Genomic DNA, 19,385 nt, shown 5'->3' on the forward strand with positions numbered 1-19,385 from the left:
ACATGCAATGAATTGTGGGGCTTTTCCCATGATGATCTGCAACCTATTAAAACACAATTTAACAAAAACAACGCACTATGGGTATATACATACATACAGGTGGCGAGAAGACCGCTTGTGTTGCGATTGAAACGTCGTGGGTTTTTTGCTTTGAATTTAGATTTTAGTTTTCTATCTACTGTGACTTTAGCGAAAGAACCAAGAATATGAATTCCTGCAGTCACGAAAGTTTTAAGTCTAAGAATGTTCAAAACCCACTCAATATCTAGATAATAATTACTTGTAGAATTGTATCCATGTTTTTTAAATTACCAATTAGAAAACACTCTTTAACAAATAAAGACAATGCCATGTGGGTGTTTTTTCCCCATGATGCTCTGGGGCGTGTGAGGGGGAGTCACCGTTCATGGACATTTCAAGTGGCTCCAGACGGAGAATTTTGTCTTTGAAGAGACGCTGCTGCGTGTCCGGCTCCAGGTCGTGAAGACCGCGGGTGAACCACTCGAGACACAGCTGACAAACGCACACACACACAGACCGACATGGACACACATGGAAAGACAGATACATTACATGGCAGAGAGACACACAGACAGAAAGATTACTTTATTAACGGACAAAAACATGGACATAAAAATTAAGTCGGACACAAACACAGATCAATTGTTATCAATGGCCAGACAGGTACTGATAATTATCCACACTTACAGACAGACAGTGACACACAGACACACCGATGCAAAGAAAAGGACAAACATAAAGATTCATAAACAGAGACTGACTCATGGACAGTCAGACAAGCCACAGGAGGGAGATACGAGGACAGACAGATACACACACAAAGGCAAACAGACACTCACATCTAAACACGTGTGCATGTCTACACACAAACATATGCACAGACACAGATATATAGACAGATATACACACTCACCTCTCTGTCTGAATCGCATGCATTGGGGTTGGACACCAGGCAGTCCCAGATGTCGTTGGCTCGGCTCTGGGACAGATACAGGGCGGCCACTTGGAGGAAGAACGCCAAGAACTTGAGATGAGCCTCCACATGCTGGGAACATCAACATCATCACAACTATCAGCAGCAGCATAAAGTATTAGTTGCATAAGCAGCAGCAACAACAGCAGTATCACTAGTAGTATTATCATTAGCATTATCACCATCAGCAGCAACAGGAGCCGCATCACTGTCAGCATGATCGCCAGTATTATAATTAGCAACATCATCACCAGCAGTGTCATCATGATCATCATCTGCATCATGAGCTGCAGCAGTAGCAAGACCATCATCATGGGAAGCAACACCATCATTATGGTGCACCATCATTCTGGTGCTGCTTCAGAAGAAACTTCATCAGCAGCATATTAATAGAAAACTAGATTCAAGATAAAAAAAATATATCAGTAGAATATATTAATATAATAAACAAAAACCCTAGGATGAATCCTATAATTATAAATGTTTAAAATTAGTTAATCAAAAAATTATGAATAATCACCAATGTGAAAAAAAAAATCTATTATAAATATCTCAAAAACCTTAAAAAATATCCAACAGCTCTCTAAACAAACTTTCCAATTCAAGACCCTCCTGAAAACCAGTTGCTGAGCTACTGCTGGATGAAGACCTCCTTATACCATGTCAGTCATGGAAGTTGTTTGACCATACTTTACCATGCTGGTCAATGCAGCATGATAAATCTGTGTTGGAGGAGTGGGGGGTAACCTAGGACCGGTTGAGAATCACTCGCCACCTGATGTTAGCCATGGTTGGAAATCCAAATCATGTCATTAGGTTCATAGCACAGCGTGCTAAACACTGCACCACCACCCCATCCCCTGGATAAATTGTGATATCGATGTTATTATTAATAACGTTGTTGTATTGTGTTGTTATTGTGAGTGGAAGGCAAGAGTTGGAGACGCACATCACGGTGGGAATAGCGGCCGTCCACAAGCACGGACCCATCGAGGACCCCAGGACCTGAGGACCCGACAGCTGTCTTATGGGTGGCCACCAGGCTGCCTGTCACCATTTTCACCATGTCCACATGTTTCTTGAGCTCCTGGATGATGCCCTGAGGGGGAGGGTGAGAAGAGAGGGCAAACTCTGAACTGCATTCCACATCATTCATCTTGTATACAATGCAGTGCCCCCATGGATAACACAATCAATGAACATCACTTTATACATTTCACATGCTCTGAAGAAAGCAGCTGGGAGGCATGACCAAAAAGCACAAACTCAAAAATGAACCATTGAGCAGCAACCTCCTTCAACCTGTTCGCGTAGACACACGATCAGTTATTGATCTTTCTTCCCCTCCCCATGTCACCATTCTCCTTCCCATGTCTCCCCCTCTCCCAAGGTCTTACTTTTCCCCATGTCTTCCCTTGTCCTCCCCGTGCTGCCTTCTCCCCAAATAACTTTCATAAATGATTTCAGCCCCTCCCTCCTGAAGTTACTAAAGTAGAAATTAATTTGATGGCCAACCTTTTCCTGCTTCTGGTAGCTGTGTTCTAAGAGGCTCTTCACCATCTCGTGCAGATGCCTCAGTAGAGGAACCACCAGGATGCCCTGTGGCGAGATGCAAACACGTAATTATAACTGTCACACACATTTAAACCCAGAGCTTGAGCCCTCACATCATGGGTGTGAAGGCATCGGACGATCCAACGATTCAACAATGACATGGAGTTTTATGTGATATATGCATAGAATCATGTGTGTAAGAATGTATTATTTATGATTTATGCAGACGATATGCTAAGGCTATATTCAAGCTAATAATGCAAACACAAACGGTTAAAATGTGGCAAATAATCGAAAAATTACCAATGAGATGCCAAAAAGAGAACAAAAGAATCGATTCTTAAATCTTATTGCAACCCTGAATCTTGACAATTAATAGAAACCCAGGACTTGCAGCCAGGACCAGCGTCTCCAGCATGACCATTATAAATCATGCAGGTCATGTGGGCACCTTCTTGAGGTCTTCAACACAGCGGAGAGCGAACGATCTCTTGAGAGCATCCCGCGTCGAGTATGGCTCACAGCACACTGCCATGTGCTCAGACAAAGCCTGCTGGACCAGACTGCAAGGCAGCGACTGCTCGTGGGAGAAATCCCACAGCAGGTCCAGCACCTAGGAGGCACGAGGAGGGAGACACAAAAATGAGACACGGGAAGCAGAGACAAGGAGAAGGAAGAGATATGGGGGAGAATGAGATGCAGGGAGCAGGGAGAGATAGGAGGAGAAATGAGAAATGCTGAGGGAGAAGAGAGAGGGGGAAGGGAGACAAGAGGAGAAATGAAACAGGGGCTGGAGGGAGAGAGGTGGAGGAGAAAGGAGACATGGAGAGAAGGGAGACACAGGGAAGGGAATAAAGGAGGACGTGAAGGAAGGTACGAGAAGAGAAAGAAGAAACATGGAAAAGTGACACGGGGGAAGGGTGATAAGGGTATGCAAGCAATAGGAGCAGGAGATGAGTAACTTTAGAGGTGGTTGGAGACAGAAGTAGATGAAGGACGATGCGGAAAGGTGAAGTGACCAAAGGAGGAGACGGGTGACACAAAGAGGTGAGAATATAGACCGAGAACACGTTATCTCACTCACCTTGGAGGTTGTGCTCTCCGACCTCCCCTCCCGGCCAATTCGCCCAATCAGAGTGAGGAGTTTCTGTCTCACCCTGTCGCTCTCCGAATCCCAGCTCTGCAGCAAGAGACAAAACCACCATGGGTTTTTTGGCTAAAAACTGCGACACAGCATGATGATCTGTCCGAGCGGCGCTGTGGTCAGAGGACTCGGCTCACATTCAAAAGGTCACAAGTTCAAATTCCAAACGGGGACTGTCATGAAAGCTAGACAGAGTGGCGCGCACTTGTAATCAAAATATTGGTGGCTCACGTCCAATCGCGAAACTCTCAAGCCTGTAGGATGGAAAAGTAGCAAGGAGATGGAAGTACAACAGGTGGAATTGCGAACTGCTTAGTGTTCATGTGTGGAAAGGCTTTTTTGTGGGTGCTCTGGTGTCCTCCCACATGCAAAACTAAGAGGAATCTACCAATCATCCAAATGCAGATCATATTGAAAAAAAGAGTCTAAAAACTAATGAGGGTCTACTGGATACATAATTACATTATCAACAACACCATCCACCTCTTTCCAGGGTTGAGATAATGAGTATCACCACTTTTGTAGCAATTGAACGACAGTGGGCCCCCAACATGAGAATGTGGAACTTCCACTGCCTTCAAAGGGTTGCTCAATGAAAAGAGCTGTGTAATGTACAGTTATTAAGCAGTGAGACAATTTGCCTTGATTGATCAACACAGCCTCAACATTTGTACACATTGACGCTGACACAGCAATTATGAAACAGACATGGCCATTATGAACCCCCCGAGACAACCAAACATAAAGCAGGAACCCCGGAGAAGCCGATTTAACATTTCCATTACGTACCCAACATAGCTGCTATGAACCATTTGAAAACGAAAAAGACAGGCATCCCTGAGGATTGAATATTGAATCAATGACCTCAGTTACCAGTTGTGTCACCAACAAAGCCAGGGCTTGAATGCATAACCGTAATATCTCCGACACAGCCATTATGAACCTGACAAAGTCATCACAAACCCCACTCTGAGCCAAAGTGGTGTTCATCAAGTGCTGATAACTTCTGCAGGGATGTGAAGTTGTCTGGGTGTACCTGGTGGATGAGGTCAAAGAGGTGGTGAAGTTGCTGGTTTCCCAAGTGGGTGGCGGAAGACGCGAGGATGGAGTGGATGTTGTCCATCACTGTGGTCGACTGTCCCGTCTGAACAAAAAAAACAAAGCTCAACTCACCCGCTTGTTTACTCGCCCACACTACCACTCTCTCAGTCACTCGTTCACTGACAATTATTCACTCACCCATATATCCACACATTGATTTACCCAATACGCACACCTAACACTTGCTAATACTCTTACTCACTTGCTCAACAAATTCATACTTCAACAACTAACCCATGTACTCAATCACCACTCCCACACACTCACCCATTCCCCCAACCTAATGACCATCACACTTACCTGCATTTTCCATAATGATGCAATCTCATCGAGGGTCAGTTTGCTACCCAAAGCATCGATGATTCCCTTGACTCGGTCACAGTATTGCGCTTGGTCTATGTTACCTGCACACATCATCACCATCATTATTATCACTTGAAGCATCATCATAGCCATCAACAGCAGCTTCACCATCATAATTGTCATGATCATTATCAATATCATTTCCACTATTATCGCTATCATCACAACTAGAATCAGCATCATTATCATTATCATGGCAGCAGTGTCTAGGGTCAAGACTTGAGGTTTCAAATCAGAATCCCAGCTTGATGTGTCAAGTTCATGGTGTTTGCAAAGGCCAGGGGTCAAGCTCTGAATTCTTGAGCTCTTGGATCAAGGTTTTTGTTACGGGGTTCGGGTTGAGTATGAGGGGTAAAACTTGGATCTTGAATGCATGAGGTCAAAGACAGATGGCAATCAGTTGGGGCTGTGGATCAACTGTCAGACGTTGAGTTTTTGGAGTCGGAGGTCAGGTGCTGAGTTGACTTAATGGGGTCATGGGTCAAGATCCTGAATCCAAGTTAGTGGGATCAAGAATCAGCGGTCAAGTTCAAAATTCATGAGGCGGTAGCGCAAGTGCGCAGGGTCAGCAGTCACGTGATACGTTCGTGGGCTTAAAAGTTGTGGGTCGCGGTTTAACAAGTGGTATCATAATCTAAGTTCGGTTTGCTGCGTCAAAAAAAGTCAGCGACCTGGAGTTAAGTTACCGGAAGTCACGAGAGTTTGTGAGATTTAAGTTTGTGGGATTGGAAATTGAGTTTTGAGGGTCAGATATTAGGTGTGTGGGGTCGAGGGTCTGAGGAGCGGGATTGAAAGTTTGAGGTTATTGGGCCGCACCCTCCAGAGCGAGAGACAGCACGTGCTGCTGCTCGAGCCACGAGAGCAGCTGCTCGCGTGCCATCGCGTCCCGCGAAGCACGCGCACTCGAGCTGTCCTCCAGCAGGCGGGACACCTGCAGCCGGGACAAAGACAGAGAGATCCCCCTGAGAGCCTTTAACAGACTTTTGGGGAAAGGCCTGTTCACAAGCACCAATGAAGGCTGGCAAAGCTCATAAGGGGCCAGTGTGGCCAAGGCAATGCTGATGTTTACACACCGCACCAATTATACATTTAAGGCTGAGTTGACCTGGGTGAGACCCAGGACTGGTTCAGATAAGATGTTGGCTGTGGCCAGGAATCAAACACAGGTCACTGGGTAGCACGCAGTGCGCACTAACCACTGCATCATTATTTGCAATACAGTCAGCATCAGCAGCCGACAAAACAGAAGCAGCTGACGCAGTAAGAGGTAATGCAGTGGGTCGTGAAAGAGCAGGCGGTGCTTGATACAGCAGAAATTGACAGCGGGAGGAGCAGCGGGTGATATAGGTGGAGTAGTATGTGATAGAGAAGTAGGTGATAGAGCTGTAAGTGTGGCATGTGATGCATGTAGATATAGAAGTCGATACTACCGTAGGTGTCCCTGTAGGTGTAGCAGAAGGTGTAGCAGTAGATGATGCACAATGGGTATATGGGTAAGGTGTAGTAGATGATGTAGCAGTATTCGCAGAAGGGGATATAGTGAAAAGTGCATCTGCACGTGCAGCAGCTCAAACCTCCTTGAGTGAAGTCATCTTGGCGTTGAAGTGTGGCGATCGCAGCATACGCAGCAGGGTGTCGAGGCGCAGCAGGTCAACCTGCTGCGCCGCTTCAGCGCTCAAACGAAGGCACAGCAGTTTCAGGGATGACAGCAGCGATGGCACAGAGGCAAGGCGCTAAGACGGCAGAGAAGAGGGTGTGTCATCATTGTTATCATCATTAACGACATCAGCAGAAGCAAATGCAACATCAACATTCGCAATAGCACACAGCAGCAACACACAGTTATCAGCAGCAGCAACAAAGGCAAGAGCAACATAACCAATTCCAGTCATCACCATTCTCATCAGCATCAGCACGAGTAATAGGAGCAACAGATGCATCACCACAATCATTTTCACCACCATCACCTTGTCCTTCAGATCTTTCTCATCCAGGTTCTGCAATGACGCCATAACTTTCTGAACCACAGGGTTGAACATCGTCTGCAGGATACAAGGGTTCATGAAGGCCATGTTAGAGACTCAAGAGTCCGCACCAATGAGATTATGATGACACATATGATCCATAACAGAGGTTTTTGGGTTAGATCGCGTAAACATGTGTGGTTAAAACCCGCCACCACCCGACAGAGCCAGCTAGTAAGGGTTGTCACGTAAACAGAACATGCCAATTCGTCACTCGTACAGCACACCGATGTGTTGGAGAGCCAAGCCACAACAACACACCGGTGTGCTGTACTAGTGACGATGATATTGGTCGCGAAAGCCTACGTGTTAAACTGACACATATGATGTTTGGCAATGCTGCTGTGAATGCTATTGCTGCCAATAATGACAATAATTATTATTTCAACTTGTAATGCGCACAGGATTCATTCACTCTCAAAGAAGAAGAATGGCTCAGAGGCACAAGGAACCACAGACAAGCGGGAAGGCAGCCAGGCGGTGAGCAGGCACCAACAATTAGGCAGGCTCTGAGGTCCTCTATAAATTAAGATATTTTCAGAGAATTAATTATTACATGTGGGAGGAAACCAAAGCACCCGGAGCAAACCAACACATGCCAGGGGGCAACACTTTAGTCCATACATTGCAGTACTGCCTTCTGGTAAGCCAGGGTATGGCAGCTGGACGCCCATGGCAAGGAAGTTTCACAACATTTGCGTGATATACCAACCCCTGCCACCAGTGTTGATTAAAGGTGAGCACCACCACTGCACGCCAAATGATGCCGATGCTGGTAATGAATGAGGTTACCTTCATGACTGTGGGGTTGAGAAATTCTGCACACATTCCTAGTGGCTGCAGGACGGAGGCCATAGTCTGGAGGAACAAGAGAGAGAATTGTTCAGAATATACACCAACAGGACAAATCAGAGCAAATCACTCGTGTAGATGGGAAGTGTGCTGGCTTTGCCGATCTGCTTTAGCCATCCAGTGATTCGTTTAAAGGCTTGCGGGTAGTATACGATGGCTGGTGTGTCTTTGTCTGTCCGTCTGTGTAGCTGTGTGTCTGTCCATCTCAGTGTCTCTATCCGTGTCTCCATTTGTATAAGTTGTACCGTCAAGTCCAGATCTTCAGTCTCTGCCTTGGTCTTTATGGCGTTGAAACCTCCAACCTCGGCGAACTAAAACACACAAAGACATTCTCATTGAGACTTAGAGAGAGATGGAGCAAATTATGTTAGTGGACACCTAATACCACTGGTACTATACTAGAGCATTGCATCGATACACTTGAAACTGAAGGCCTAGAGTTTGTATTGCATCTATACACTTCTTATTTGAGATATGGAGTCCTGTCCTGAATCTATAGACAAACCAATGAAGAAAGCCTCATCCTTTCTTGATATCCTCTTTAATGAAGATGCAGTCTTGTTCTGCATCTACACACTAATCGATGAAGATGCACCACCTTGTGCTGTATTTACGTTTGCCTGCCCACTGCAGCAAGAAGCCCCACCCATTGCAGCAGGAAGCCCCGCCTATTACAGAGAAGCCACACCAAAGAGTGAGAAATCCTGCTCATGACAGCGAGAAACTGCCTCGTGGAGAAAAACCCCACCGCTAGAGGCGTCACCCACTATACTGACAAGCTGCACCCTTCGTAGAAATCCAGACCACGAGAACAAGAAACCTCGCCCAATATAGTAGGAAGCCCTGGCCACTACAAAAGAGCCACACCCACTCAACCCTGCCCACTATGGAGAGGGCCCCCTACTACAGCAAAAAGATCACAGCCACGACAGCAAGAAGCCCAAGCCACTGCATAGCAGCCCTACTCACGTCAAAAATAAGTTCCACCCGCGGCATATCCTAGCAAAATCGTCAAGTGATTAAGGGAAGCAAAACTCCTCACGAGGGTTGAGGGAAGAGAAAAGTGTACCCACAGGTTGGCTAGCAAGACGAAGACCGATTACAATGGGCCTTCTAATTGTACAGTCTATCAGCAGAAAGTACTAATTTTAGTTTTCGATTTAGTCCAACATATAATTCCAGAGTAATATTCTTTCTTTAAAAAATGATAAAAAGAAAACACTGCCGTACCTTATTGATTAAATCCACAAGCCAGCCATAGGGTTCCTGAAAACAAGAAAACATTATCGTCATCTTCTTTTAAACCAGTATGGAATTTCACAATCATCACCACCACGAACACCATCAAAATGGCCACCAAAATACACAACAATTAATCAACACCACCTCCATCGCTATCACCACCATGTATCTCACTCCTCCGCACACCGTTCTCACTGTGAATAGTCAGCACTGTGTCCCTCTACCTTGCCAGGGGAAGACTCTGCAAAAGGGGGGTCATCCTGTGAGGAGGTGGAGGATGACGAGGAAGAGGAAAGGCGTGGTGTCTGGGAAGCTTTGGCACGGTTCTTGAAGTGGAACTCGTTCTCTGGGTTGAAGGCCTGTGTGACACAACCATACAAATACATGGGTATATATATGTACGCAAAAATACAAAGCACCTCCATATAGCGTTCAACAGAATGTTGGGACAAGTGCTGTTAGCGAGCACCATATTAAGGCCGGCACAGTACACGAAGGGGATGCATGGCCAACACCACACCCAGCCACCATTGTCTCCCCAATGCTGATGTTTACACACTGAACCAAGTACACATTTGAGGCCGAGTCAACCTCGAGTGTGTCCCAGAACCAGTTCAGGTAATCGCCACTGATGTTAGCTGTGGAATATAAATCCAGGTTGCTGGGGTCATAGAGCAGTATGCCACCACTCTCCATGTTTATGTACACACACACATCATACCATAAACACACACCATCACACGTGTGAGGTGAGAAGAGAATGTCCTGTGTGCTCGCACACATATACTTACCAATGCAAGGTGGTCAGAAATGGGGGGCATGTGATCGCACACATACACACTATCACACAACCTCACTCACACATGCACGCTCATGTATACTTACACAATCCATGAGCCAATATTGGTACCACACATGTTATTCTATGGTTCTTTCGGTAAAATCACGTAGATAGAAAAAATAACAATAAAATAAAAATAAAGTGAATAAAAATACTAAAAATATCACGACGTTTTTATCGCAACACAAGCGATCGAAACATCGTGATATTTGTATTATTTGTATTCACTTTATTTTTATTATTTTTATTTTTCTATCTACGTGACTTTACTGTAAGAACCATAGAATATGAATTCCTGCAGTCACGAAAGTTTTAAGTCACACATATGTTCACGAAACTTTTATAGTTCGGATTGATTTAATTGCCTAAAAAGAATGAATGATTGATTTACATGGCTAAAAAGAGTGAACGATTTGATAACCCACTGATTTAAAATGGTTATAACATCATCCACTGTTATTGGCTACATCAAGAAATCGGAGCCGCTAAAACTACACCACCTCGAGTAGTACCAAAAAGTGCAATATCTGGTCTGATTTCATGAACTAACACTCGCACATACTACATTTGCGCACACACTCAGACACACTGATATACTCACCAGTGAGAGTGACGTGAGTAGAAAGGGGGACGTGTTCTTAGAAGTGAGCGTCTCTGCTGTGAGCTGCACCAGAAGCAGCAGCATGTGGAGGATCCCCTCCTGGATCTCCGAACCCCACTTGTGCACCGCACTCGACGTCAACAGCTGAATGACAAGGTTGAAGGGGGTCAGCCACACCATGCCATTGCTTCCTTACTTATGCCACATGCAGCAACTGTTGCAAAAATCTACGCATGGACCGCTCTTAAGTCTCGTCGTCACTGTCATTGTCTGGTGTAAAGTTTAACCACTGTTATGCAGTCACTTTCATCTTTCAAGGACCACTCTAAGTCTCGAGACTGCTTCCATCGGCTTGAGGTTCCCCTTTTTTGACAATTGATGCGTCCTTCAAAGATAGCTCTTGCAGTTTCATCATCATGCTCATCTTGTTGGAACAGTGGAAACATCTCTCAAGGACCACTCATCTCATCATCACTATCTGACTTTAACACCTCACGTGCGCTTGCTCAATGTCTCTACCACAGCAATGATGAACCCTGGGAGACAGACAGACAGACACCCAGATCCAGGGCTGGAATCCAATGCTGGCTCAGGGTCTCTGACATGGCCATTATGATGCTATCAAGGTCATTATAAACCAGACATGCATATTACAAATTCCCTGAGATGAAGCCACCTAGACCCAGGGCTCTAAATCGGGTACTGACCGATGCTTGCTCCATATATATATTGAACCTCTTTTGCACCGTACATAGCCAACCATGCTAATCAGAGGTGTAGGGGAAGGACAACAAACTAAACTGAAAAAGCAGTTCTAAAGATATTAGTTCTTATTCTAATTTTTTAAATGCATAGCTCCAGTGGCTTCCTAATATCAGAAGGAAGAGCGTTCCAGACGGCCACCGAAGCGCATCTGAAAGCACGCAATGCAGTGACCCTCTCTGTTCGATGGTTAGCCAAAAGTTCGATGGTTAGCCATTTTCAGCACCGTCATTGTGAGCCTTGCTGTAGTTTACCTTCTTAAAAGCTTCAGGCATGCAGCGCTCAATGAACCTCTTGCAGCTCTCATCTGAATCAAGGAGGTCTGATCGCACACACACAAATGTACACACAATAAGGTAAACCAAAGGCATCATCATATGCTTACCAAAAATCTGATCCTTAACCCTATTTCGATTTATAAAGCATGTAAATGTGACCGCTTCTAAAGACAGTAAAAATGTTGAATAGAAAACAAAAAAAGTCCCCACACCTTGATAATAACCACATAATTAAAACACATATATAACCTTATTAACATACCCAAACTTTATTAAACAGAAAACAAAACAATTAAGAACCATAATAAACTTAAGGTAAGTTTGCATAAAAAATGGGACGTGTGCGGTTAATATTTGATATTTTTTTATGTTAGTGTGTGTCACATCAATCACAGGTGTATGGAGGTGAAATCGTAACATAGAATTTATGATAAAGCACACGCCCAGGACACTAGAGAGCATGAGTGTGAGACGGTGGCGACATCACTGCAGCATGCTGGATAGTTAAGATAGCCTCATTTAGTTTCCCTTTTAACGCAAGCTATCAAATGGCATATCAGAGGACAACACATCCATTTGGACCTTCGGGCGTGAGTCACCAACCCTGCTTCAATGTCAGGGTCAAGGTGAGGAGGTGTGGCTCGTACCATGCTTGGCGAGGCGTGTGGCGGCCGAGAGACACCGTCCCAGCGACTCGTTGCGCTTATACGGTATTGACCATTGCTCGGTGAACACTCTGTTCTCCAGGTCGTAGAGGCACGCAGCTGGGAAGGTGGGGACGCCCGTGCCATTTCCATTCTCGTCCTGCACTCGCCACCAGCCAGGGGACGACCGCCACAAGGCGGCAGCAGCGATATTGGAGTCAGCAGGAGCGCCATCATCATCGTCAGCAGCAGCAGCGAAGTTAGCAGAAGCAGTGACACGAGGAAAGTTGGCATCAGCAGCGGCGTTATTAACAGTAACACAACCACCACAAGCAGAACGATGTGCAGCTGTAGTACCGGTATCATTAACCGCATCAGTGTCAATGATAGCAGTATCATCAGCAGCAGCACTCTAAAGAGCAACATGAACATCTGCAGTCGAATTATGATTAGCAGTAGCAGCATTTCAACAACAGCAGTATTTGGCTAAATTGACAGCAGCCGCATCAGAATCAACAGTAGCAACATTTTCGACAGCAGCAACTTCACTAGGAGCATCAGCAGTAGCAGCATAATTAGCATCATTACCATTATCTGCAGTATAAGCCGCACTCTAAGCATCAGCAGCACCGTCATCAGTCAGCAGGAGCATCACTACAACCACGACCATCAGCAGCAACCTCATAATCAACACTCGCATGTTTCATTCAATAATTTGGTGGTCAAAAATCAGCAGTGACCGTATCATTATCAGTAGCATCAGACTGTACCCCATCACCATCATCATCAGGGCAATCAGCATTAGTGATTAATAACATCAACACCACCACCATCAGCGCAATCAACATTCATCGTGAATTCATCATCACCCCATTTCACTCAGGCAGGCAAACAAGGCGCTCATATTAAAACACACCCCTCGTGTCTCCTCAAATAACCACTCCCGCATCTAAATTTACCTCCTCGACCATGGCGGCGCTAATTTTACCATAAAACTCTCCAAGGGCCGAGCTCACCGACCTCGCCTAGTCACCCTACTGGGGTCCCTTGACCCTACCCGGCCAATGAAACTAGGCCGCACCACCCCCTCCCAACCCCTATCCAACAATTTACCTTGAATCCTCTACTTCCCCAAAGTCTTGAGCGGCACTGCACTCCCTTAGTCGTGCCGTACAAGCTCCCCCCAACTCTCTTTTATCAAATAAATTCGAACTAAAACCCATATCCTGACGGCCACGCCGACCGCCCCCCTCTTGCATAAGCCTTCCTACCGAACTTCCCTTCACTTGTCCCGATCAAAACACTAGGCCCCCCCACCTCCATACCCCGAGAAGACCATCTCCTCTCACCTCCGCTTCCGCGAGGTCGTCGTAGGCGGGCAGCGCGTCCCTGCCCGACACCGTCTTCATCTCCACGTCCTCGTCGTCTTCTCCGCCACCGCCACCGCCACCACCACCGACACCGCCTTCTCTCCCTTCCCTCTGGAGGCCAAGGCCCGGCGTCTCGTTGGTGAGGAAGGACACGGCGTCGCCCAGGTCTCCCTTGGCTAAGCTGAGCGCTCTTCGCACGGAGAAGGGGTCCGAGAAGCCCATGGCGAGCAGCGTGGACACATGCTCCTCGTCCACCTCCATCGTGACTGCTCCAAGTTAGAAGAAGTTCAACCGACAGCAGCTCCCGGCCATAGGAATGTGGAATTCCCCGAGGCGAAGGTGATTTGTGGCTCCCGCGTTAACTTTCGAGCTTTGAGCGAGACGCTCTGTGCTTTCACTTGATGCGGGTAAGGTTTTGCAATTAAAGTTTAAAAGACTCCGACATCATTAGCACCATCATCCCCCATCGTCGCCTCCTCACTTCTCTGCCTCATGAGCTTTGCATTGCGGAGATTCGATTTCGGATTTAAGATCAGAATCGATTCTCAACCCCGTCGATTCCCATCCTTTTCTGTTCGGGTGCTCGAGGTTGGTGCGATTCGACGCCAAGTGATTCGATTCCTTGGGCCCCGAATGGCAAGATTCGAAACTTTCTAAACTGAGAATCGATTCTCTGAGCGCGCTGGATTTGAACCGGAGACGACTTCTGGCTTGGCCATTATGAACCCGAGGAAAGATTTCAAGACCAGTATCGTAACTAGCGAGGGGACAGGGGGGTGTTTTGCCACCCCCCCCAACCCCTGGTGGCCAAAGCTACGAGCTGGGCCCCCCCTTGACAACCATGAGATACGTTTTCAACAGAGGTGTAAAAGAACAAAACACTTATTTAAAACGGAGTGCCCCTTACAACGTTAAATGTTCGAGACCGTGAGCGTAATGATGCGAGTCGGTGAGGAGCCGCGATCTATAATAACCTTGGGTGCGGCCGTGTAAGAACAAATCAAATATTGGGGCTCCCATCTGACCGATCGCCGCACGCCTTGAACTGATGTCGTGACTCCACCACTGATCAAAACCCAGGGAATGAATCATGAAACTGGAACATCAGCAGTGCTCCATTCATATCATCGACACGGCCATTAGATACACCATTTGAAGATTTATTTTATATAAGTTTCAGTTACTCATCTTAAATTTCGATTGAAAGCTTTCGTGACTGCAGGGAAATAATACAATAAAAATAAAACAAAATCAAATGAAATTCTCACGACGTTTCGGCCACAACGCAAGCAGCCGTCTTCAGGTGAATAAACAGAGCTGTCGGAAAGACAGCGTCTTAATGAACACTGCTAAGCTTGGCAGCGTATTTTAAGCTGGGTTGGAGGAGAGAGCCTTGACAAAGGAGTTTATATATCAACAGAGTAATTTAGCATATTGATGACAAATGCAGATATGGGGTTAGTCACTCCTTGCGGAATGTGTAGGCGGTGGGGGGTCTCAAAGTCATATTATGCTCGTGTATTATGTAGGATTAGCAGTAATAAAGGGATGGAAATTTTAATAATAAAGAACTGCAGCAGCCAAACCACCACGTATCAAGCTCGTGCATGATGTGGAAAACAAAAAAGGAGTTTTTAAAGAACTACACATACCCTACTATCATACAATAACCCGATGTGAAAAAACTAAATATAAACTACATCAATATAATAAATGCACTCAATATACTCTCCAATTAGCTGAGCTATTAACATTAAGTAACCGGGTATACACTACACTATATAATGCATACCATATAGTAAACTGATAAAAAAAACTAAAATATAAACTACATCAATATTATCAATAAACTCAATATACTCTCCAATCAGCTGAGCTACTAACAATAAGTCAGTATACATTACAATTCTATGTCGAAAAAAGTGGCGGTTTCCTTTTTCCTCCTTAACGTCAGCACCACGGAAAGCAGCTAGCGTCGTTCAGACGGACGAGTCCATTTACGCTGGGAACGGAGGAGAGGGGAGATAGAAAGAAACAACCACGATGCGCTACTCTGTCCTGTGTTGCGTTACAACTATGCGATAAACTAGACTACTATATTTCGATTTAAAGCTTTCGTGACTGCAGGGATTCATCTTCTTGGTTGATGAATCCCTGCAGTCACGAAAGCTTAAAATCGAAATTTAACCGCCACTACGGGGTGGGATTCCACAAAACTTTAAGATCCTTCAACAAACTCCGGTATAAGAAGGCTCAGCTAATTGAGTCTTTCACCTTTCTGAAGAGATGCCGCGACTCTAAGGCGCTCTTCCCCCTCCAACCCAGCTTAAATATACGCTGCCAAGCCTGGTGGTGTTCATTCAGACGCTGTCTTTCCGACAGACCTGTTCTTCACCTGAGGACGGCTGCTTGCGTTGTGGCCGAAACGTCGTGAGAATTATTTTATTGGTTTATTTTTATTATTTTATTATTTCCCTTCTACGTGACTTTACCGAAAGAACCAAGAATATAGACTACTATACATTACAATATTATACCTTCCAATTTAAACTACACTGTATAATATCGTATACACAGCCCAATATAAGCTCTAACATTATGCATTATATTGATATGCCTCCAACTAAACTTTTTTCTACATCACACGACTATACACCGTACTATACACTGCCATAGACAAACCCCAACATTGAATTGTACACTGCGTTACTATACACTACCCTAAACCTTAGACTATACATTGTAATATTTCAGACGCTGTCTTTCCGACAGACCTGTTCTTCAACTGAGGACGGCTGCTTGCGTTGTGGCCGAAACGTCGTGAGAATTGTATTTTATTATGTTGTATTTATTATTTTATTATTTCCCTTCTACGTGACTTTACCGAAAGAACCAATAAGATGAATCCCTGCAGTTACGAAAGCTTTAAATCGAAAACAATTGTAATATTACGCTATGTATTATTCTACAAACCTTACTGTATACCACACTGCTGTATATTCACTATACAATTACGATACTATATATTACCTTATACATTCTATTAAACATTGCACTGTATATTATTGGTTCTTTCGGTAAAGTCACGTAGAAGGGAAATAATAAAATAATATAGATATAAAACAATAAAACATTCTCACGACGTTTCGACTGCAACACAAGCAATCATCATCAGGTGTGAAATCCACAGCACTTTTTCAAAATTTTTTGCTGTGGATTTCACACCTGATGATGATTGCTTGTGTTGCAGTCGAAACGTCGTGAGAATTTTTATTGTTTAATAATTATATTATTTAATTATTTCCATTCTACGTGACTTTACCGAAAGAACCAAGAATATGAATCCCTGCAGTCACGAAAGCTTTAAATCAAAATTTAAACATTGCACTATTATACTAATTATTATTATTATTATACATTCTACTATACACCATACCCTTGACCGTCACGTGAAAGGTACAGGGAGGAAGCAAAGAAATATGTCAGTGGGAGAGTGGTAGCAGGAAACTTGCATCGGAGCAAAGACTCCGATCTGTGAAGAGAATACAAAAGCTATAAAGTCAATGCCAGCGAATGGAATGCGGTCTGAAAGTCACCGTAAACGTGAACATAATCAATCAAGACCCGAAATGGTTTATCACGTCCTTCCAATGATTGCTGAGCCAGAATCCATCTTCTCGGTTGAAATTGTCTCTGTGTTTGTATATGTGGATGGCCTCATGAATAAATCTGTCATGGTAGCCGGATGGCTTGCAGAGAACCTCCGTCTTGGAGAAGTCAATGTCATGTGAGCCCACTGAACTATAACAATGGTCTGCCACGGCTGAGGTGTTGGTCCTACCGTGTTTCAGGTCTGCTTTGTGTTCACGGATGCGGTCCGAGACATGTCGTTTGGTTTCCCCAATGTAACTACTACCACAGAGGCAACTTAGTTTGTAGATGCCAGGGTACTGTATGTCTGGAATCACATCTGTTACAGACAGGACCAGATCACGTATTTTATGTACTGTGTTGAATCGGACCTGGATCTTGTGTTTATTCAGGATTTTTGAGATCTTTTTCGTGACACCCGCAATGTAGGGTAAGGTGATGATTTTGAATGGCTCCTCCCACCCAGCTTAAAATACGCTGCCAAGCTTAGCAGTGTTCATTAAGACGCTGTCTTTCCGACAGCTGTTTTTTCACCTGAGGACGGCTGCTTGTGTTGTGGCCGAAACGTCGTGAGAATTTCATTTTGTTTTATTTTTATTATTTTATTTCCCTTCTACGTGACTTTACTCATCTTACTCATTCATCTCGCTCACCCACTCTCATGGAATCATAAACTAGCCCACTCACTAATCTACACATCCACTCATGAAACTACTCAATTATCTAATCGACTCAATCTTTCACTCACCAACATACTTATCCACCCACTCAATGATCTACTCGTTACTCTACTTTCACATTAATATATTCCCTCAATCTACTCGCCTTCTCACTCAACTACTCTCATCCACTTATCAATCTCCTCACGAAGCTACTCACCCACCAATCTACTAACCCAGGGGTCGGCAACCAAAATAACAAGAGCCATTTCTTTCCAATTCGGTACAAAATTCAGTATTTCAAGAGCCGCAATGCATCTATGTACATGTACATATCGTCAAGAAGCAGCCCGTAAAGAGCCGCATGCGGCTCCGGAGCCGTAGGTTGCCGACCCCTGTACTAACCCAATCATTGGTAATCCTCACTCAACCACGAACCAACTAACCCACTCAATCTAATCACTCGACTATTTTACTCGCATACCCACTCACTAATCTACTCACTTGGACCTCACTCACCCGCTCACTATAATTTACTCATCCACGAAATGTTTCTAATGAGCATTTTATTGCAAATTAATTCAACAGCAACATCAACATTTTGTCGACACGTTAGGAATCGGTTGAAATTACATTCACGCGCATTTGCGATGTTAAAGTTAACAGTAATAATAAGTTGTAATATTTTTTGTATCAGTACTGCATTTCATTTGCACTAGCAAATTATTATCCGAGCTATAATTAAATAGGGCAGTTTGAGTAAATCTGGGACATTGTATAATTGACAAGGCAACTGCAAATTGAGAAATCTTGCCCATCAAGGTGTAACTTGCATGCTATTTTGAAAATAAATAATTAAACTTTTTTCCGAAAACATTTATGGAAATTATAATTATGGCAAAAGTGAAGGATTCTGGTAATAGGTATTACACAGCACAGTATACAGTATTGATGCTGTACATAGTGACGATTTCGTTTAAATGCATTGGACATTCTTTATTTGCACATTCATTAAAAGTACCAACACTAACTACAGTAATTACTACAGTAATTGGTCTTTAAAATAACCCTATTTCCTCAACACACTTTGCTGTGCAGTGGCTCCAAAATGTGTTCAACCATTAAATGCCTTTGCCACAGTGGTTATAAATCCATAACAATGATTATGCTAGCAGTGTTGGACATGGATGGTGGTGATGAGAGCAGCACCATATTGTTGGAACATTTACACGGGCACTGGGAACTGCACTGATCCGGTGGTGCTCCATCGGGGCTGAAACGATGAACGCAAATTCCCACACACGG

General features: G+C 44.5%; 1 protein-coding gene across 1 annotated transcript in view; it reads right to left on the minus strand.

Moving 5' to 3' along the window:
- Window positions 1-14,283, minus strand: part of USP24 (ubiquitin specific peptidase 24) — a 58,197-nt gene extending 43,914 nt beyond the window's left edge. Inside the window, exons 1-19 of the mRNA XM_078622477.1 lie at window positions 13,750-14,283; window positions 12,404-12,560; window positions 11,733-11,800; window positions 10,717-10,860; window positions 9,499-9,633; window positions 9,263-9,298; window positions 8,278-8,343; window positions 7,973-8,038; window positions 7,124-7,198; window positions 6,731-6,889; window positions 5,973-6,087; window positions 5,094-5,197; window positions 4,729-4,836; window positions 3,633-3,728; window positions 3,000-3,161; window positions 2,510-2,593; window positions 1,944-2,093; window positions 935-1,066; window positions 402-513 (exon numbers count right to left, since the gene is read on the minus strand). Of these exons, the coding sequence (XP_078478603.1) occupies window positions 402-513; window positions 935-1,066; window positions 1,944-2,093; window positions 2,510-2,593; window positions 3,000-3,161; window positions 3,633-3,728; window positions 4,729-4,836; window positions 5,094-5,197; window positions 5,973-6,087; window positions 6,731-6,889; window positions 7,124-7,198; window positions 7,973-8,038; window positions 8,278-8,343; window positions 9,263-9,298; window positions 9,499-9,633; window positions 10,717-10,860; window positions 11,733-11,800; window positions 12,404-12,560; window positions 13,750-14,031 (2,251 nt within the window). The 5' untranslated portion in view covers window positions 14,032-14,283. The remainder of the gene's footprint in view (window positions 1-401; window positions 514-934; window positions 1,067-1,943; window positions 2,094-2,509; window positions 2,594-2,999; window positions 3,162-3,632; window positions 3,729-4,728; window positions 4,837-5,093; window positions 5,198-5,972; window positions 6,088-6,730; window positions 6,890-7,123; window positions 7,199-7,972; window positions 8,039-8,277; window positions 8,344-9,262; window positions 9,299-9,498; window positions 9,634-10,716; window positions 10,861-11,732; window positions 11,801-12,403; window positions 12,561-13,749) is intronic.
- Between the last annotated feature and the right edge of the window lie 5,102 nt (window positions 14,284-19,385).

The sequence above is a fragment of the Lampetra planeri genome, chromosome 3 (assembly GCF_965212315.1).
Source record: "Lampetra planeri chromosome 3, kcLamPlan1.2.h2, whole genome shotgun sequence".
Classification (NCBI taxonomy): Eukaryota; Metazoa; Chordata; class Hyperoartia; order Petromyzontiformes; family Petromyzontidae; genus Lampetra; species Lampetra planeri.